Consider the following 22,631-nt stretch of genomic DNA (forward strand, 5'->3'; position numbering starts at 1 on the left):
AAAAAAAGAATTATTTCGCAACCTCGACCATCGCGGAGAAGAGATTCTGTACCGCTTTGCTGAGGCTGGGCTGAATGCTAATCCCCTTTAGCTCAAATCAATACAAGAGAATGTGTCCATGTTCCACTCTCCACCCACCAGCAACCTGCCCATCAGCCAAGCCAAACTCTGCTCGGCTGAAAATGTCAATACATGGAATCAAGCTGCCTTAAAAAAAAAAGAATCCTCCTACAAAACTCTGCTGCAGGGCGTCGTCTTCAAGCATCCAGAGCCGCCCCATTATCAGCCCCAGCCCATGAAGGAGGCTGGGAGCGCAGGCAGGCTTCTGGCCCGCTGGAAGAGGCAGAGAGACAGCTGCGTGTCTTACTCAGGCCCTTCCCAGTGGTTGTGCCTGAGGATGGAAGCGGAAGGGGAACGAGGGGGCACACGGGACCCATTTTTCCCCACACGGATATGCCCCACACATTCTCCTCGTCAGTTCCCCGCAGTTAACTATGAATCCCACTGGGATCCCATAACAAAGAACACAACTTTAAAAAAGCTGGCTAATTTTCCACAGTGTGACAATTTAGAATAATTTAGAGCACACCAGCCCTAAGAGTTCAGTTTAAAAAAAAAAAAAGTTAAGCCAGTTAAAAAAAAACTTTATTTTTAACCTTTAACCTTGTTCTTGTTCTTCCTGGATAACTGACTTCAGAAGTGACCTTACTCATTGGCTAAGCCCCGTCCACCAATGCACAGTTCACAGGCAATCCAGGCTGCGAGCGCGGACCAGCCCGCACCGAGCAGCAGAAAGTTCAGGGTAAAAGAACAGCTCATCACTTAACGCGAGAGGCCCACTCCACAGCCCTCCTCCTCATTACCTCCTCGCTCTAAGCGAGGTCGTCGGAGGCGCCCCTCTCCAGCAGCCGGATCGCCCTAGCGGCCGCCGACTGAGAGGAACAGACTTGACTTCCTGCCCCTCTGCCCTCTGGTGCCCCCGCCCCGTTCCCCGCCACCTGCCCCTCTGCCCTCTGGTGCCCCCGCCCCGTTCCCCGCCACCTGCCCTGCTCACGCTCTCCCGGTCCGGGGCCTCCCTTCGGTGGAGATCTCCGAACCTCATGAATGTTTCATCCTTCCAGCCCACTGAACACTGGGCATACATTATGCAGGGACTCTAAACGCCCCCCCCCCCCCCCCCACCCCCTCCCAGAAATAATTGCATAAAAGCATAAATCCTGAGGATTATCTCCAAGGGGTTCCTCAGTTCTAGGAACCTCGTCCTCAAAAATGAAATTTCTTTCAAAATACAGGGAAATGGAATACGGGGAGCTTGTTACCTGGCTCTGTCGGTAATGACACTACACTGATGTATGGTAATGATTTTGAGTAGAGTCACACAAAGCCTGAATAGAACTACGAGAAAAGGCAATAGGAAAAAAAAAATACGAGGATGACTGAACGTGAAAAAAAATGACAGCGGGAGAAAGAAAAATAAAGGAAGTGTTTAATATTTTATTTCCGTTCTAATCTTACCTCTGTCTTGTCAGGAACTTCACGAGTTCAAGATTTAAGTCATACCAAGTCTGGTCAGGCGTTTGGAGTAATATGCAATTATCCTGATTGCCTTGAGTTTTAATTAATATTGCCAACACCATAGACATCAGTCTCCCAAACACTCCACAACAGGCCAGAAAAACCAATTACTGAAACTCCTTAGAGTGGGCTTCTACACCATACATATACTGGTCTTAAAAAACCTAAATAACATGTCAACATAAAATTTATGAAAAAATTAAAAATCCAATTGTAAAAGATTGTAAAAAAACATCAAGATCTTCACCTATGCAGTCCAAGTATCGAGGTAAAAGAGACTGAGACGATGTCATTCTTGTTTTAAATGTCTAACACACTTCTGATCAAAAGCAAGACTCACAAGTCAAAATTATTTAGTTTGACACACATTTTGCAAGCAATTAGTTCTGCGGTTCTGCACGGTGTAGAATCTAGATTTTAATCCAAGAAACATACGCAATGAATGAATTTCCTGTTATTGACTCCACCACTCCAGTTTTCGCCCCAATGGCTTTCAGCTGACATCACAGATGAATGTGCTGATGCACTCGACGCACATTCACTTACGCCTGACATACAAAGAAAACAGTGTAATTTCCCATTTCTTTATCTATCATTATTTACTGTGAGTGACGAGCCCCTCGGCCGCTCTTATCTGTGGGGTGGGTGTGAGAGAGAGAGCAGACGGAGGCCAATTGGTTAACAATCGCACCCCATGACAATAACTCCACCTTACCTCTGACCCCTCCCTGCCAAACCGCTGTCTCTGGTGTGATGGAGCTCTTGACCTTTGATCTGCCAGCAGCCCCCTGCTCTGTCCCCATAGGGCCAAAATCTGATCTACACTACCCCCCCCTCCCCCCTTCCACCCCCATCCAATCCCCACCCCCCCATCCACCCCCCTTCTCCCGGGGGACTGTAGCAGCTGTGACCAATGATCAACACTGATCTCCTTTTTTTTTTTTTTATGAACGTGCACTTTGTCATTCATGTCAAATACACATTTTGATTTTGAGCTACCTTGCAACTCCATTACATCATCAGACAATCACGCGTGTACGTGCGTGCGTGTACATACCACACACACACACACACATAACCCATCCAAATCGGTGGGCTGTCATTTTTCCCGCTTGACATTTAAAAAAAATAAAACTCCTTCCTTTGCATTGCATTGGGTTTGGGCCTTGCATATCACCTTGTGGGTGTGACTTTGTATTATTTCACTCTTTGTCTTCGTGGGCCTTTTGCAAACTCAGCCTCAGCAGGAGTAATTGCAGCAATTGGTTTTCACCATCTCAGGAAAATCTCTCATTGACTCTTCACAGTGAAACCACAGAGAAACATTCGACAGCAGCCTCCCCTCTCACTTAACCCAGACATCCATCACCAACTACTCCACCCAGGGCTCAGTGCTCTCCTGGATGGCCTCTGTCTCGTCAATGGGAATCTTTGTAGATCCTCCAGACCATCATCCCCATCTTTCAATGCCACCCCCCCCCTCCTCCTGGCCCCCTTTCTCTTATCTTCCAAGCTCCATTCACCAGATATAACCAGAAACTGCTGCACAACTCATCCCGACTGCAGTCAAACTGCCCCATGCACTGTACCTCACTTCCCACAACAATTTCCTTCCCCCCCACAGGGACCCGGGCCATTCACTTCCTTGTTGATTCTCTCAGCAGTTTGAAGAGTTGTCCACTACAGCTAATATGACAGCCCAGCTGGAAATTCCAGCTAAGAGCAGCTGTGTCCTTGGCTGGTCAAAACTGGTCTCAAGCTGGACAAAGCTTGTTAAGCTGGTTGAGTAAGCTGGTGGTCAAACTGGTAGACCAGCTGACTATATAGGCTGGTCAGCTGGTGAACGGCTGAGCAACCAGATAAAAGAGTGGAAAACTCAGCATAAACCAGCCAGCTAGCCAAACTTAGGCTGGCTTAAGATGGCGTTTTCAGCAGGGAGAGTCAACTTTACTTTTGATGATTCACCTCTTCAGGCAATGGACATACTGTATAATACAGTTCATATGATATCACTGTTCACTGTGGTGCATATTATACAGTACATATATGACTGACTGAGGTGTGTCTATATAATATAGCTCATATGACACAAATGTTAACTGTACATCATAGTACATAGAGAGATCTGTCTCTAGTCTGTATGGTCAAAATCAGATTAGGGACCAGATACTGTCAATATTTGTAATTATTATTAGTAATTAAAAGCAAATGTTCTCGTTGTTCATGATAATCGCATTTAGGTTCAGTTTTTTATTATCCATAGTAATAATCAATTTTAGGTAACTGAAAAGTAATGAGTAAGTTGAAATAAAATGAATGTTGAATCCCAGGCTAAAACTCAATAACTTAATCAATATTATGTTAACCACCCACTGTGAATTAATCTGTATTGTCTAATTAGTGTCATTAATGTTGCATTAATTTATTGCTAGGACTGTTTTAGAAATAATGAAAAATCTTGGCTAAGCTTTAATTTGCTAGTGCATTTTATATTTATATACAGAAATAAGAATCCTTTATAACTCCCCCTGTGTATGACTGTGTTGCCAGTACTGCAGTTGTGCCACAGAATTGGGCTACTTTTGAAGCGTTGCCACTAGTTTTAAAATGCGGAATTTTATATGAAGATAAAATTAATAACTTGCCAAACACCCAACCCGCAACCTAAAGACAAAAGAAATCAACCTACCTCACCACTACAAAAGTAGCTCAATTCTGTGGGAAAACCCACAGACCTGGCAACAGTGGCCGATGTGATGATGGTGATGATGATGATGATGATGATGACGCTAATGTAATGGCACTACTGCTACCACTAATAATTTTAAATGAAAATTCATCTCTAGAAATGAGAACAGCCGGGTTGGGAGGACCAGCCAGTTTCAGCACAGCCCTCCATCCGTTGCCCTTTGAACCCTGACCCGTGACCCCGACGCTCCTCACCGATCTCGCAGCTCTCCCCGGAGTACCCCGGTGGGCAGTAGCAGCTGTAGCCCCTCCCTTCCTGCAGACAGCTCCCTCCGTGCAGACAGGGGTTGGTGTGGCAGGGGTTGTCCTCCGCTGTGGACAAAGGGCGACACCCAAGCGGTGCACGTTAATAGAGAAGCGGCACCCGAGCCGTTTGGGCTAAGACCCCGCTGACTCTCATTAGCAGGCCGGCTAATGCGCCCAACATCATGCACACGGCCTTCCACGGAACACCCCCACCACCATCACCCACCCCTCCCCACACACACACACACACACACACACCAGTCAGTGTTTCCAGCAGTTCCATTGTGAAAGGCGCTAGGCGGGATGGAAGCAACTGATTGGCCAGCCCCTGTATCGCTAACATTACAACCCTGGTCTCTGTGATTTTTTGGGAGTAGTGCGGGAAGGGGGGTATAGGGGGTTTGTAAAGAAACCACAGCGGGATCACTTCCTTCCCATCACTATTCAGAATGGAAGCAATTCATTAAGAGGGAGGAAAAAGCAAGATGGCTCCTGGATACTGAACGCGGAGGCTGTTTTTTTTGCCAAGGCAGCACAGGGACGAACGGGCTGGGAGGAAGGAAGGAAGGAGGCGCAGGGAGTGTGAGAGGAGATGCAGGGAAGTGGCCTGTCACACCCGGCTCTGCCCTCGCGGTCCCCAACGAAGACGGAGGAGGGCCCCCGCCGCGTGACTTTCAGCAAGGTGACAGATTGGAGAGCTCGCTGTCGGGGCCCCCGCCCCCCCGCCCCCCCTCCCCCCGTTTATCAAGATGGATGCTCCACGGGGAAGGACGATGCGAACCGCCGCATCCTGCTCACGAGGAACCCGCCATAAATTACGAGATTGTTACGCAGACGAAGTGGGAACGAGGACCTCCGTCGTTATTGCACATTACAGTGTCATTTTACCGTAATGTGCACATTTCATTTCAGCGGGCTATGACACTGGGGGGGGGGGGGGGCTGGACTGAATTTGAATGTGGGAAATTCGACACATAAGGATATAATTAATCCCAATTTTGCGAGGGGGAGTTGGCAAGGGCGTTTGCCCAAAACCACACTTTATCTTTGGCGCTCGGAGGGAGAGATTTAGCGCCATTTTATTATCTCTTCCAGATAGGTTTAGAGGCTGAGACGTGATCAGCCAGTACATCAAATCTGCTTTATCAGCCCCCCTGTACGGCTCGGCTTGCTCAATAAATGTAAGTCACCAAAGATAAAAAAATCGCTACGGCTCGGAAACTATTTTCTCAATGAAGTCGGAACGCTGCAGGCCGAAGAGTAAAAAGCGAGGGGGTGCGCTCTCACTTTCCCCCCGAGGGAGAAGCCCCACCAGCCTCACAGTGATTACCCAACACTCTCTGTACCATATGGGATTCGGATCAGGGGTGACCGCACAAAGGGAAGGTGTCCAGGCATGTTTGGCTGCTGGTACCTCCGGCATCTGCACAAACTGCATCTCTACGAATCGCATTCTTGTTTCCATAAATTCGAATGCAATGTCCAGTTCTTCCCAGGCACAATTTGCACTTTGCAGACACGAATAAGATATCTTCAGATGATCAAGTGGAATTGAGGTAACAAACCAATAAAAATGAAGGGAAGCAAAATTATCTTATTCCCTGCTGTCGAAGAAAAAACAAGCACACACACTATAGCAGCGGCAGCCTGTACCCCCCCCACACAAGCACACACACAGTAGTAGCAGTAGCCTGTACCACGCACACACACACACATGCACACACACACACACACAGTAGCAGCATCAGCCTGTATCTCTCACACACACACATGCAGTACACAAGCACACACACACACACACACACACACACACAGTAGCAGAAGCAGTCTGTACCCACCCCCCACCCCCCCCCCCCCCCCCCCCCCCCCACGCACACACACACAAGTCCTCACAACATTGTTGGATTGTTCCTGTAATGACCACCTGGGCTGAAAGATTAGCAATAAAAGTCTAGCCTGACATTTCACTTCACAGAGGGTTATTTGCTGCAGCCCAGCCCCCGGTGTCCTTCCACCACAATTAGTCTTCATTGAGGCTGACGCTGACAGGCCTGTGTCTTAATGGCCCGGCTGATCAGAGCCACTCCTGGTGCAGCCAAGCACCAGTCCAAACACTGCTAGCCCACTTCTGAAAGCTGGATTTAAAGCATGAGCTAACCACCGCGGCAGAAATCAGCAACGCACACTTATGGTACAGCCCATAACTAAGCCCGCACGCGCCAGAGAAGATTCTAGAACATTCAGCGTTTTAAAAAAACGGAAAATACCGCTGGTCTCAGTTTTTGACAGTCAGCGAAGCTTCACGGAGCGAGACGTTCTGTTTCCGCACCTTTAAAACCGGCTCTTCAGGCACGCAGCCCGCGTGTGACGCCTGACCTTTAGCGTTTCCCGGGCTACCGGTGGGGAGGAGGGGCGCGGCTGCGGCGCGGCCGCTCTGGGGCGAGCGGCGGAGGCCGTGAGTAACGGCGGCGGCGGCGGTAAGTGAAAGAGGGACGGCGAACGGCGGACATGATTGAGTTCACCTTCTTTCAGGAAGCCTGGCGAAGCGCACTGGGGTGGGGGGTGCTGGGGGGGGTTACTGCGCCTCTTCACACTGTGGGTGGGATGGGGAATACTCATGTGGGGGGGGCACACATATCACCTTTTTTTTTCGAAAAAATCAGTCCCTCGTTCTCCAGCCAGCTCGGCTCGGCAGAAGGCGACGCATGGAGAATATCTACGACGCGCCCGACTCACCCCCCCCACCCCTCCCCCCCCCCACCCCGCTCCCCGATTCACTTCAATGACTCCTAAAGAGATCTTCAATGCTCGAATGCAAACGGAGCCCAGTCAAAAGCTCCCAAGCCCAGAGCCTCAAGTCAAGGAAGAGGACGCTGATTCAGTTCAATTAGACGCGCGATTAGTCACGACCTGTTTCTCACAAAGGGGCTCGCCGTCCGCCAGCGGGTGCCAGGCTACTGAGAGGGCACTCGGGCAAAAGAGCGATGCCCACGAGCATTAATAATATGCGCTCTTCATTACAGACGTGCCAGCACCGCCTGAACCCCAGCGCCGTCTATTATCAAAGGATTCCTCCGCCTGTATTAGTCTCTCTGCGGTGTGTACAGCTGGGATATTTCTATCTATTCTCACGGGAGGGGTGGTGGTTCCCTTGGCAGCCAGACAAGAGTGACAGAGTGATGGTGTAAAAATGTAGAGAGAGGGAGAGAAAGCGAGACAGTGAGAGAGAGAGAGAGGGAAAGGGGGGGGAGAGAGAGAGAGAGAGAGGGGGAAAGGGGGGAGGGAGAGAGAGAGAGGTGACTGTCCACTTGATTTCACATATAAATAAGGGGATTTTCTGCTCGGTACCAGCTTATGATTTATTACCCTCAACATTTTATGAAACAGTCCCCCTCACCCTCTCCATCTCAGTCCTCTCTACCTCTTTTCTGCTTGGCTGGTAGAATGAGCTAGAAAAGGTGCTGGTTACTGTGCATTCATCTTAGTTTTTGTTCCTGGGACAGAAATATAGGTGGTGCGGTGCAGCACTGTGGCTGCGCTGTGTTGATTTTGGGCACTGTTCCACGGGTCCGGACAGCGCCGGGGTAATCCATCTTAATGAAGTCGAGCACACTGCAGGACGCGGTCTCCAGTGCGCCATTTTGGCTCTTCAGCTCACTTCCTGTGCCGGAAACCCTTATTTCTGCACCGGTGTTGAATGTGGAATGGAAATTAATTGGCCCCTGGGCTGAGAGGATATTTCAGGGTTTTTTCTTTCTTTTTTTTCTTCTTGTGTGTGTGTGTGTGTGTGTGTGTGTGCAACTTAGACAAGCAAGCCAGGCTCCTGATAGACATACACAAACAAACACACACAAACATTCCCATACACACACACACACACACACATACAAGCACACACAAACACACACACACACACACACACACATTCACAAACACACACACACACACAAACACCCACACACACACAATCAGCCAGCCCCAGTCTCGCCATCACCATACTGAGCCACACAAACACACACACACACACACACACACATTCACAAACACACACACACACACAAACACCCACACACACACAATCAGCCTGCCCCAGTCTCCGCTCCATCATTCCTGGGATTACTGAGCCCTGTAATAGGTTTCCAGAGACAGGGATCATGGGTTTGCTTGCTCAAATGCATCTCTACAAGCCTGATAAGCTCCAGGCCCCTATCATGGGAGACCTGCTTTAAAAAAATTCAACGCTGCATTGCCAAAAATGTACTGCAGAGCACACACAACTGCAGAAGCAGGTTAGGTTTAGGGATTTAGACACATTTAGACACCACTGGAAATAATCCCCCAGTCGCCCTGACAACTGCACCAGCATGGATAAAGTTCCATTACATAAACACTCACACATCAGTGGAGACAAGCACGCTCCTCGACATGCAAAAGAACGCTGCTGCAGCCCGTAGGTTCTCTGCGTCCACGAAAAGGCTGAAGAAAAACATAAACGCTCACCTTCACCGAGAATCAGAACTCAGTGAGACGTGACCTTAATCAATGACCCGAGAGCGGGGGGAAGAAACGCCCTCCCCGGCGCCGAGAGCGAGCGGCGGTGCGGAGGCGGGGTGTCGTCTGCCGCGCGGCGGTCTCGCGCGACGCGGGCGTTTCGGTTCGCCGTGGGCGAGGCCACAATTACCGCGAAGGAAAGCCGAAAACGCTGGCCCTGGGAACACAGAAGCCTCTTTCTGCAGCGGCACAGACGGCTCTCTCCCCCGCGGGCCCGCTGCAGTGTAATCTCAGCGCTGCGATGAGAGGGGTTTGAGAGGGAGGCCGCGCCCGGATACCGCGGAGCGAGGTGCTCGCCGTCGCCGCTCCGTCACTTCCTGGTTGGACGCCTCACCCGCGCGGCGCCCTCCGGAGGCGGCCCGCGGTCTGGGGAGACCGGCGGGCTCAAACTGGGCCGGGGTCCGACCGGGTCCGATCGACTTCGCCGGACTTTCCCGTTTCCCGTCCCTCGCTCAAAGAAGCCCGGCCCCGCCCGGGTCGCGAGCGCGTTCTGTGCGTGACGCACGTAGTTCTCACGCCCGCGCGCGGGGTGCTCACGCTGTTCCCCAGGCTACCGGGAGCGCTGCTCGATTGGCCGCGGCTCTGAAAGAAGAGACCACTCCAGTTAGCGGCTCAAACTGAGCAGTGACACTCCACCCCCCCCCCCCCCCCCTCCTCCCCCCCCCAACACCAACACACCCAGGCATGGAGCGAGCACTGTGATCAGCTCACCTCTAACGTGGACAGGAAACACCTCTTCCACCGTACCGTCTATTCTGATATCCCATTCAGAACGTAACGGTCACAGAAGGCCAGCCTAAAGTGCCGTACCAGGCAGCCGCGAGGAGGGTTCACCGAGCGCCGCGTTCGTTTGAAAACGCTCACGGTGTAAAATTGTGCTTTCAGAGCCATCGCTATTATTTCTTTTAGCGTATTCTGCGTCGGTATAAATTCATTTTTGCGTTTCTCATAATGGAGTAAAATCAGATACCAGTCTCCCGTTTAATTACATCATTTGGCCCCATTTTCCTTCTCGCGCGCAAATCAAGCAAAATGGCTGACTACTCAGTGTGGTTGTTATGTGTGAGCGCGGCACGCTGAAGCCCGGTTAAACGGTTTTGTGTTCTGGATTGGCACAGCCATTACGCTGCCATTTTAACGCACTCTGAATCGTGTTCAGTTTCGCACGCGCCGCGCTCCAGACACAAGCAGCTTATAATTACTGATAGTGCCGACGCGAATCGCTGAATGTGCCCAATTAGGCACCCTCGCAACACGGAGCGGGTCACACGCGTCTGGAGGGCCGGGAAATAAACGAAATACACGCGAGGCTGTTGCGTTGTGTGGGTATTTTTGGGGGAAAACCCATTACTCTAAAACACAAACTGTCCACTCAGTAATTTGCATACTCATTAACAGTCATTTAAATCAGCACTATTATAAGCAAGGCAATCACAGCGAGCAAAATGACTGAACACTGAGCAAGAGCAGAGATTCAGTACCCACACACACACACACATGCTCACGCGTGCGCACACAAATACATATACACACACGTGCACACTCACACACACACACACACACACAATTACATGCACACACACACACACACACACACACACAATTACGTGCACACACACACACACACACACACACACACACACACAATTACATGCACACACACACACACACACGTGCACACACACACACACACATACACACATGCTCACGCGCGCGCACACAAATACATATACACACACATGTGCACACTCACACATACATGCAGATACAGATACATGCACATACACACATACATACACATACACACATACATACACATACACGCACACACACACCCCTACATACAAACACGCATACAGCCATGCATACTGCACACATATACACACACACACACACAGACATACACACAGGGACAGAGGAACAGATGGCAGGGTGGCATGAAGTGAAATCATAATCCCGTTCCAGAGACCAAAGAGCGAGGCTGGTGTGAAAGATCTGCAGCAGTGTTATGCCAGCACTTGCACCATTAGCATTAAGATGAAACAAACTGCCTGATCCTGACCGCCACCCTCTCAGCCATAACCCTCGCTACCTCATTATTTTGAATATGATATTAAAAAAAAAACTTGACTGTTCTTTCCGCCGCTGAATGTTCTCAGTGCTGGAAAAGCACCGGCACCACCGCCGGTGCGCCGGCAGTTTCACCAGCGCGCTGGGAGACGGTGTCAGCGCACACGCGGAGACTGAGGGGGTGCACGCGAGGCGCGCAGCGTGATAAATGTCAGGAGCTTCGATGCGAAACGGGGAGCGCGTTGCCCGCTCCGTCTCCGGCGAAGGCCTGCGACCGCGAGCGCCGAGAAGAGCGATGGTCCGCCCCCAGCGTTCCGCCGCCGTGGGCATCCGGAGCTCCGCTGACAGCTCCGCTAATGGGAGCGGCGGGCGGGCGGGCGGGCGGGCAAGGGGGCTGCACGCGGTAAAAAGACAAACGCTCACCCTGATTTGCCCCTCAACTCAGCCCTTCACAAGCCTTCAGCCTCTGCAAGCACCACCCACACCCACACCCGCACCCTCACCCACACCCACACCCGCACCCTCACCCACACCCTCACCCTCACCCCGCACCCTCACCCACACCCCTCACCCTCACCCTCACCCTCACCCACACCCACACCCACACCCTCACCCACACCCACACCCTCACCCCCACCCACACCCTCACCCCACCCACCCCACCCTCACCCACACCCACACCCACACCCTCACCCACCACCCACCCCCACACCCCACCCACACCCACACCCTCACCCACACCCACACCCTCACCCACACCCACACCCACACCCTCACCCACAACCACACCCACACCCACACCCACACCCACACCCACACCCTCACCCCCCCAAAGCCCCAAAGCTGATAACTGCGTGAAAAAAAGGGTCTTAAATGAGACCGGCTCCTTACTCATTGTCCTGGCAGCTTTATAAATTGGTCTCCATTTAAAACTCTAATGCTCAGTCATCAACTTTTTATCTGAGCAGCTTGAGTCCACCTGAGAGGAGATTATTCCTGGTGCAGGATCGATTCAAAAGCAGAATAACAGGAGGCGAAGGGACTCTGTCTGGACTACAACTGAAGAAGACTGGCATGTCTGGCCACCGAAAATGGCGAACCCGCCGAGCAGAGATTTAACAGCGGCCACGGCTTCCCCTCTTCACCTTTTTTTCCGGTCTCAGGCGGACTCAGCGCTTCAGTCACACATCAATAGGAAGCCCAAATCCCCCTGTCCAGGCAGGTAGGAGTAATCACTTCATTACTGTGTTCCCACCTCAATCCGGGTCGCAGCAGCTAAGCGTATCAGACGCAGAGCGTGCTCATATTAAGCGCGTTATATGTGTGAGACATCAACCCGCTGGGGACGCGGAGGGGACCCTCCCCTCACCGAGGATTACTGAAGCCCCACGAGAAACAATAAAAAAAAGGCGGATTTTGGGAAAAAAAAAAAAAAAATCTTAAAATGCATGAAAAGCGCAGAAAGACAACACGACGGACTCAAAGCACCGCACAGCTTACGCCTCCTTCCGAAACAACATTTCCACAGTAATCACAGACTAAACGGAACAGGAACAGTGGGGCTGTGGCAAAACCATTACTGAAACTGAAGGAGGCATGTGTAAGCTTTGATTTTCACTGAATAAACTTGATGAGGGGGACCGCGCTAGCCAACAGCAGCCTGTCACACCGGAGAGATTGGAACATAATAGTAATTTAGCGCCGTGGGTGGAGGAGAAAATGGCAAGCCGCACGCCAGACGCTCTTATCAAATTGGCGTTTGAAACGTTCGCGGTTGAAGCCCCCCCGCTGCCAACGGCGGCCGGTCGCACAGAACGCGGCCGCAAAGAGACGCGGCCAATTAGAGCGAGGGACCGGACGCTCTGCCGGCGCCCGCCGGGATTTCCACGGGGAACGGAGCTGCGCTCGGTGAGAGCCGGCGCAAAATGGAGCCTGCTTACAGGTTGTTCCAAAAGGCCTGGCGACGGCAGGGCTGTCCCGTCAAGCGCTTCAAAAAGACGGGAGCCGTACGGCGGGCGAGGGCGCGCGGGGCGGAGGCCGAAGTGTTCACACCGGTGAGCCTGGCCACTCTCTCTCTGTGTAGCCGTCATCTCTACTGAGCTGTGTGTGCTCAGGAAGTTCTGTTTCAGAGGCCCGGGAAGAAGAAAAAGATTGTAGCACAGCTGCGGCAGCTTTTTATTTTGAACTTTAATTATCTTCACCCACACCTACGGCATTCTTGGATCTGCAGGACACACAATCCGTATCCACCGAAAGGCTAAAGCAGCTTCGAGCAAGCAAAAATAATGATGTTTCGAGGTTTCAGCTTGTTTTACGCAGCGAATGCTGAAATTGTAATTTCTTAAGATTTTGTAGATAATTGCTACACTTTTTTGTAACGTAAATATTACTAATGTTCATTTTTATTATGAAGGCTCGCTGTTAGCGTTGAGATAAAGCTTAATCTCTGGAGAACACTTGCTATTGTGCAGCGAAGAATACTACCTGAGCAGTATGCAAATCTGCATTGCGCTGGGAGGAACAGAGACTGAAATCATACGGTCTGTTGCCCTCAAACGACGTGCCAAAGACGGTCATTAAAACGGGACGCCATTATTGGATGTTTATGCGCGTAGGGGGATAGATAAGCACAGTTATGGCTGTAAGACGCCATTGTTCATAAGTCACTGAGATATGGGCCGAGGTATCAAATACAAGGCGTATGTTTATAGCCGAATGTAATTGCCTGCATGTCTGCATCTCTGTACATGTATTTATACACCGGGCATAGGAGAAAAGCATTTTATTATTTCATTCATTTTCTGGGAACCCTTTCAGATACTGAATCCTGAGTATCTGAGACTATTTTAAATATATGTCTTGTCTCGCATTTCTGAATCCCAAATATATGACTTGCATTTGTAAGGAACTGCTCCACCGTATGAAATTATACAGGAAGGCTTCGGGGATTCAGTGTGTGACTAACACCCCCCATCTCTCCTCAACCCCCATGCAAATAACTCCCAAGTGCTGCTTCCCGCACAGAGGCAGAGCCCATTTACTCCACTTAAGATCTGGCAGCTCTCCTTTCCCTTGGTTACAGTCACACAAAAGCCAAACGCTCACAGCAGTCACCGTAATGTTACATATCACACGCCCCCACCAAACACACGTCCCCTAGGCGCCATTTTAACTCATTCCATTCACGGAGAAACCGGAGCCGGCGAATTGGAGGGGGAATACGATCAGGGGTCAGCGATAGGCTAAGAAGGATGCAGGAAGCGGTTCATAATTAGGATTCAAATGAAGGCACGCAGGCAGTAGTTTCACTGGGATGTGACAGAGCGAGCCTTCACAGGCAGAGCCTTCCTGCAGAGCTACACAGCCCAGAGGCCCGCGGTGTGCAATGACTGTAGGCCACTGTGACACCAGGGCAGAACAGGCTTTATAAACATTATTGGGCTGGGGAGACATAATGATGAGCAGAGGACTAATAAAAAGCATTTGTGAGAGAAATAAACCTGGAAGAGCACGACTCTCAATAAGGGGCAGGGAGCAGAAAAATCAATAGCGGGAGAGATGGGCAGACAGGCCGTCTGCACACCGCACCGCACACCCACCAAACTCAAGGTCCTTTCGAGGGCTGGAGACGAACCGGGCCCTCACAAACAGGGACCGGAATATACGGCCGCCCGCTTTCGCCCTCTGAATTATCGCCCCCCCCTTCCCCCCCGAACCGGCCTCGGTTTTGTTATTGCTTTCTTGGAACCTTTATCCATCTCGGGGCTGCTGTGATGCTCTGCCAAGAACAGAATAATTCACAGGCCTTCCATTTCCTGTTAGCCAACCCCCTACCCCCCCTCCCCCCCACCCCACAGACGGAATTTCTGATTACTACTGACAATTTAGTGTCTGGCAATCAACATATTGTACGGTCCTGGCCCTATCACATATCAAAGTGAGGCCATAGAGTGATTGTTGCATAAATTTCCAGCTGTGTTACCTTGCGGAGAATAACGCAGCCAATAAACAATGGAGCTCAATATCAGCGGTGAGAGGGCTGCAAGAGGCCTATTTATTTACATATTTAATCATCCAAAAAATGTATTCAAACACACAAAAAAATATGCCCCGGGTTAGAATGGGTGTGTTGGATGATTGGCTGAGAAACAATGGCACTGTTGTCATGGGGAATGGTAGTGGTAGTTCTCATTCCCACCCAGAGGTCCTATAAAGATATCTGGAACATTCTGTAGAGTTGGTTCCACCCAAAGCCTGCCTACAGCTGTTTTGGGGTACATTGTCTAAACAGAAAATTAGTTTTTTTTTTTTTTTTTAATGCTCTGTAGAACACATTTGGTATGGAGTATGTGTTTGTGTGTGCGTGCGTGCATGTGTGTGCATGTGCGTGTGTGTGTTTGTGTGTGTGTGTTTGTTCATGCGCGTGTTTGCCGGACTGCACGTCACAGAGAGTGATGGGGGGAGGGCAGACAGTGATGACACAGGGTCTCATTTCACTGCAGCGCGCTACGTGGCTAACTGAAGGGGCTCCTGGCTCGATGCTGCTGTTTTGGCTTCTGCGAGGAAGGACGTTTTTCAAAGAAGAGATCCGCGGTGTCTAAAAGGACTCTGGGGACAGTCACACAGCAGCAGAGTCTCCAGCAGCTGATCATTGATTAAAGAGGCTTATGAAACGTCCACCGGCTTCAGAAGGGAAGGCAAACACTCTCCCCTCCCTCTGCTCAAACCATGCGCTTCTTTTATTAACTCCTCTGTTTGCCTCCGCTCCCCTGGTCTGTCGGCGGAGAGCGGTGCTTTTGAACATCGGCGCACATGGAGGGGAGTGCACAGCGATCCGGACCAGTCGAGACGCAGCGGGGTACTTCATTCTGTTGTGTCCGCTCTTTCGTGCGATTAACTTTCTCAGAGTTGAATGATACAGCAGCAAACGACAGACCGAAAGAAGTTTGCAGGATCTAGCTGTCTTGCTGCTGGATTATTGGCTTTGAGGAAATATGCCATGGAATCCAGTTAAGAAAATTGGCAATCTCCCTTTATTTTTTAGAGGTTTGGCATGTCGTACAGTATGCTATGTACATTACCGCCAACCGATCCACAGAATGTGTTGTGGTGTGCGAAGCCAAAATTGCTCACTGTATTGCGCCACTGCATTTTGATAGTCTGTTAGAGGGCTGCAGAATAACTGAAATGGAAATGGCTGCAGCCATTTCAAACCAGGTTTGAAAATGGGAGCGCAGGATAAAAACAAGCCATTGAAGCTATTTTGGTGTCATGCAAAGGTTCATACCTAGAGATGATATCCCTCCCTCCCTCTCTCTCCATCCCTCTCTCTCTCTCTCTCTCACACACTCTTGCTCTCTCTCTCTCTCACACTCTTGCTCTCTCTCTCTCTCTCTCTCTCTCCCTCTCCCCCCCTCTCTCTCTATGAACGTAATGAATAACCACCAGCCTTAGGGTGCACAGGTTTTCTGGGTCTATACTGATATCTGACAGGCATCAATCTTATTTTTTGTTTTTGTTTCCAACTGCAATACTTATGTTTCAGAAAATCTATTTCAGGCAAATACAAAGGAATTCTTTGATTTGTACATTCTTAACATTGTACATTCTTTGATAAGTGCCCTCATGTTCTCTTTACTAGAACTGTATAATTGATGTGGGTGTGTGTGTGTGTGCCTGTGTATCTGCGTGTGTGTGCAGAGATGCATTTGCATTGCTGAAACTTATAATTAAAATATAAATATTTACAGCACGACTAACCAGTAGGGAGCAATTAACTGCACATCACTTAAAATCACTTATTAGCACCACAAAAGGTTATAGCATAATATATAACATAATATAATGTGGAGAAATAGCCCATAATATAAAAGCCTATTAATTTGACTTGTAAAAATTTTAACTGGATAGATGCCAAATATAAATGTTGCTACATGTTTGGAGTGCATACCCTAATATATGCTCATTTCGAATGAACATAAACAATGCTTTATTTTGCATATAAAAGAACAAAGAGAAAATATATGTTTTCTGTAGGCTAATTAAAATGATAAAGATAACCAGAGGCTGTATTTATATTAGAGCCCGACCAATGCCAGATTTTTGGGTCCGATGCCGATCCCGATTTTGGAGAGTCCTAGCCCACCGATTACCGATGTTTTGACCGATATTTTTGTCAAAAAGTGCAACATTTTCAAATCAATTTGAAAAACTATTCTATTAAAGTTTCTATATTTAAGAACATTTAACTTACAAGCAAACAAATAAAAATAAAAATAAACACACAAAGAACGTTTTAGATAAAAAAAGTATGATATTAAAATATTAAATTAGGCTAAATATATATATTAACACCATCTTTAAGTGTGTGAAATCAAAATAACTCCACACCTTGCTTTTACTCCTTTCTTTTCCAGTCATCTATAAAAAATTTATTTAAAAAAATCAGTTTTCCAGTTTCAAACATGTATTTTTATGAATATTATAATTATTGTTGTTGTCGTTATTAATTTGTTATTATTATTTCTTAGTATCTATTCTCAGTAAATTAATTATATTTTCTTATTTTATTCCTACTACATGATCTCAAAGAGTAAGACTTTATCTAGCGAGCTTCCCTGTCCATAAGAATTCGGTGGTGAAAATAACTACAGTGCGCTCTTACGCGTGACTAGATGACACACTCGCTCGCAATAACGCATTAGCTATTGACACAGCCTCATTATTTCTTATTATATTCTCAGTAAGTTAAATGAATTATATTTTATTATTTTATTTCTACTACATGATCTCAAAGAGTAAGACATTATCTAGCGGAGCTAATGAGTGAATCAAATGTAACGTTAGATGAAATTAAATTGACTGGATGAAATACGTGAAAAAAACTACAGTGCGCTTTGTGCAGGTTACCCACGCTAACTGTTGGTTGATTCACTTCTCCAACAGCAATCCTTCTCTCATGTTATCACGACAAAGCTAGATAACATGGCTTAAAATGATCCACGTTAGAAGTGTTTTATCGGCGTTTTTACTGTCTGGTTAGCTTGCTACGATGACGCGTGACTAGATGACACACTCGCTTGCAATAACGCGTTGGCTATTGACACAGCATCATATGGTAGCTAATATTATCTCAGATAAAAAAACAAATGTGTGATGCATTCAATCACCATTTTATTTTGTCTGGTTATTTATTTGAGAATACAGCAATGTCTTCTAGATCCTATGCTGCTTATGTGCTCACTGCCACTTCATAAAGGCTTGCTAGCCAGCTAGCTAGCTAAAGTGAACCAAATATGTTAGCTAGCTCGCCTGCTTGATAATGAGGATTGATGAACATAGTGGTCGTATAAACGCATTTAATTAAAAACTTTCACTAAATATACATACCTTTATTGCGGCAATCGAATCTGTGAAGTCTTGCAGTGGAGAATATTGGATGAGCACGAGTGACAAACGTCTCATTACAGAAGTAGCGCGTCAGCTGCTGCACTTCACACTTGATTGGTCCTACTGGATTTCTGATAATAGCAATTACACGTTCGAACAGACAGTCAGATAAATAATCAAGGCTTTTTGTTATACTATTACGGCCACATCGGTGCATAACGCGATCCGATGTCGTCAAAAGTCTAATGCATATGAACTATAAGCACATTTCATCTCATTCCCACAAAACGATTTACAGAGAAAAGGGGAAATAAACTCAACCACTGACTATGTGTAGCACCCACTTTTAGAAACACTTTTTTCTAACTGTGCAGTAAAATCGATGCGCCCATATTTTAGTCAATTCAAATTTCTAAAGAAAAGAGGACAAATAGAGTGATTGGCAGCTTCCAGGAAGCAGACAGGAAGCTAAGGATCAGTGACATCGACGCTGTGCACTGAAAAACCTCATCGTCAGCGCAAGCCCAAGATAGCGCCAAATTGTGTCAAATGGCAAACAGGAAACATTTCGATGCGCAGAAGAAGGTAGGACACGTGAAAGATCATTTACACAGCCTCTAGTCTTACAGCTCTCCAGCCAATTCTTTTCAAGAGGTGGCATAGTGGAGTTTTTATTAAGGAAAACTGGTGCGATTTCACCCTCCTACAGATGCAGTCGGGTAGAAAGCGTTTGATAAAAAACCATATGCCGCCATAGCATGATCTTCACACTACAGGGATGAGATCAGCGTACTGTGATCCTGTATTTCCTCATACCACTGAATTTAAATTTTTCCTGGCAGGTCTGAGGTGATTTCGCATTGCTGGCCACTTCCAGGCAGACTAGACCACGAGCTTCGGATGGCAGGCCTTTTTCTCTAATTTGGACAATTTTGGACAAATGTGACACGTTACCATCTTTAACCTTTTGCCCCAGGTTAAGGCGATACGGCGGTATCAATAAAACACATCCTTCAAGGAAGGCGTCTGCTCAGGCTTGGTTTCTAGAAAGGCGAAACAGCCCAGTTCTGGAATATTACAAGTAATGGAGACACAAAATAAATAATAAAACAGGCACTTTATAACCTAATGCATTCTAACATTTCAAGCCTGCTTTAGAATTGAGTTCTTGCAATGGACTAGCTGTCGCAATGGCACTGACATTTTATGTAGGAGCAAATGCAAAACCATGTAAGAGCAACACAGCGCAAGAGTGCCTCGGGATGTCTTCTGAGAAACCTCGCCGTTTGATGCTTAAAGTCAATAGACAGAAGATGCCTTTACAGGGGGAGCCTGTTTCTTTATTCTTTAACCAGACAAAGACATCGGCACCTTAATTAAACATACCTCCAGACAGACAAAGGCACAGACATGCAAGAGGCTCTCAAACCTGCATCCATCCCGCGGAATCAATTTAAACAAGGAGGGGCTGAGCGCGCGTTTGCTGCTCCAGTCTGCATGCGAACAAAGAGGAGGCGGCGGAGTGTCTGAAGTCAATTACGACGCATTTCTCTCGGTCCCTGTCAACATCGATTTGTTCGGCACCCGAGATATTTACTTTTTAGTGCTTCCTTAATTGCGTTACCCCTGACCCTATAATTAGAGCGCAATCTTCTGGGCTGTTCCCGGAGCTTGGAGCCCCTGTTGTTTACAGACATTTGTTCTGCTGGAGGAAAAGAGAGCATCCACACGGGATAATGTGCAAGCAGCTTTGAAACTCAATGAAACTCAAAGGCCTGCACCTTTGCAGGGAAACACTGCTGTGGACAAAAGCACCTAAAAAGGTAATGCTGGTCAAAAGACGACCGCAGGGTTCAAAAACACTCTGCATCTCAGTCAAACTGCAAAAAAGACAACCGTAAATATGCTCGATTGGGCTCGCGGTAAACCATGGGAAACCTACCTCCAGAGTTGAGGGTGCCATTGCTCCCGGTGCCTCGGCCCCCTGGGACACTGGAGGACTGGGGCACGGTCGATCTGGACCCGCCCCCTTGCGCTGCTTCCCCAGGGCCCGAGGCCTGCAGCGTCGGGCGTGCTGAGACGGAGCTGGCCTGGGATCCCCCGCGCGTCAGGGACGCGTCCGAGCCGTACTGCGCTGGCTCGACCGTGCCCGGGGGCCCGGCTCTCTCTACGGGCAGCCAGGAGATGGAAATGGCGCACTCCTCCGTGGACTCGATGTCGTTGTCTGAAGGAAGACCGGCCGGCTGGACCGGACTCTTCCTCACAGACTCCCCTTCCTTCGCCGAGTCCGCCGTTGAGGTTTGGGCGGTGGACAGCGGCTCTATAGGAAGGGCTGCCCCTGAGTTGAGCCACGCGCTGGGTGTGGTGCCCACATCTGGTTGGCGGGTGCCAGCTACGGGTGCCAGGTACCGGTCCTGGCCCAGTTTGCCAGCGGGGCGGCGGGCGTAGAGGATTTGGCCTCTGGCCTCGACGGCGTTTCGCCCCGACTGCGCCGGGACAGCGCCCCCGCCTGGCGGCGTGGTGGGCCGGTCCTCCAGCTGCCACTGCCTGACAGTGCTGAGCTGCTCCGGCGCGCGGTCGGCCGCGGGTCTGCCGCCGACGGGATCTTTTGAGGAGAAGGACGAGCCGCCACCCCGAGCGCCAGAGCTCAGCCTGCCCAGAGGGTCCCGCCCCCCGCTGCCCTCCGCCTCTTTCTCCACCTCCGGGGCCGACCTTTCGGACGGCCCGTCCGAAGGGGACCCTTTGGGGGGCGGGTAGCTGCGGCCCTCCTCTTGGTCCCTCCCCTCCCCGGAGTAGTTCTCCGGCACCAGCAGGAGCTCCACGGCGCCGGCCTTGGCCTCCGCGGCCTTGGGGTGGCCCCGCGCTGGGCCGCCGCGCGCAGAGAGCTCCTCCATGAGAGCCGGCGGTTCTCCCGACGTGTCCGCCGCGCCGTCCAGCGGGGGGTAGGAGGCCCGGGAGCCGCCGCTCGCGCCGCCGGCCCCTGCCCCGGGCTCGCTCCCCTGCGCGCCCCGCGAGGCGGCCGCGCGCTCCCCCGCGGTACGGGCCGAACCGAGCTCGGGCCCCTTCACGGGCCCCAGCGCCCATTCGTCCTGGCTGCCTGGCGCCGGGGGTGAAACTGGCACAATCCTGGCACCCGAGGAACCTGATGATTCATTACCAGCTACGGTGGGATTCGCCATCTCTGTACGTCCCGACGCAATTAATCCTGCAGGGGGACAACAGACTGTGATTAACTTAGCGAGCGAGCGAGATGGCTTTAATTAAAAGCACGTTAAATTAGCAATCAAAACACATGCCACGCCACCTCCAGTGCCGCAGTCATTATATTTTTAATGCATTCGGCTGATACACTTATTCAAGCATTTACCTGTCAACCCATTTTTTGCTCAAATTTAAACTGCTTAATGCATGTATATACTTTGTTATTTTTTCTTCTTTTTACAAATGAAGAGATGGGAATAATAGGCAGTGTTTTCTTTTTCAGGCCCCAGGAAAGCTCGTTATTTATTTGCATGCTCAAAGCAAATTCAAATTCGCTGCAACAGTTCACTGTAATTCGCGCTAAACCCGCGTTAAATAATTCATGCTCATTGCCATTCCAATAACGAGACTCCCGCTTCTCATCAGGGCATTCCCGCAGCCGAGGCCTCAGACAATGGGAAGCTGTGTCCGCCGCAATCTAACGCGCTCACCTGTCAATCTCCACTGCTCTCATTTTCCAAATGCGGAAAGAACAGAGAGAATGCTTTTATGAGAGTCTACGAGCATAAAAATAACAAATGCACTGCCGATTTGCTTCGACGCGATCCAGTACGCGCAACAGCAAAATGCCTGTAATGGTAGAGCGTGGCTGGGTTCGTTGTTTTCAGCGAGCTTCCTGTGTCAGGCAGCTGGGCTATAGTTTGCGGAATAGACTGGAGGCATGCTGGGTAACTCGGAAAGGGAGGAAGCTGTTTTGGGAGACGCAAGACAAATTGTTGCTCAGTAAATACATACAAATATGTACATAAATATTAAATATTAAATCAGTATTAAATTATTCAACACTATGC

At 49.4% G+C, this 22,631-nt stretch overlaps 1 protein-coding gene across 3 annotated transcripts in view; it reads right to left on the bottom strand.

Moving 5' to 3' along the window:
• Positions 1-22,631, bottom strand: part of ncanb (neurocan b) — a 136,226-nt gene that overhangs the window by 27,054 nt on the left and 86,541 nt on the right. For all 3 annotated transcript variants that reach the window (XM_064331757.1, XM_064331759.1, XM_064331758.1), the window contains 2 exons: positions 20,522-21,784; positions 4,519-4,635 (listed from right to left, as the gene is read on the bottom strand). In XM_064331757.1, coding sequence (XP_064187827.1) covers positions 4,519-4,635; positions 20,522-21,784 — 1,380 coding nt within the window. The remainder of the gene's footprint in view (positions 1-4,518; positions 4,636-20,521; positions 21,785-22,631) is intronic.

The sequence above is a fragment of the Anguilla rostrata genome, chromosome 4, assembly GCF_018555375.3.
Source record: "Anguilla rostrata isolate EN2019 chromosome 4, ASM1855537v3, whole genome shotgun sequence".
NCBI classification, from domain to species: Eukaryota; Metazoa; Chordata; class Actinopteri; order Anguilliformes; family Anguillidae; genus Anguilla; species Anguilla rostrata.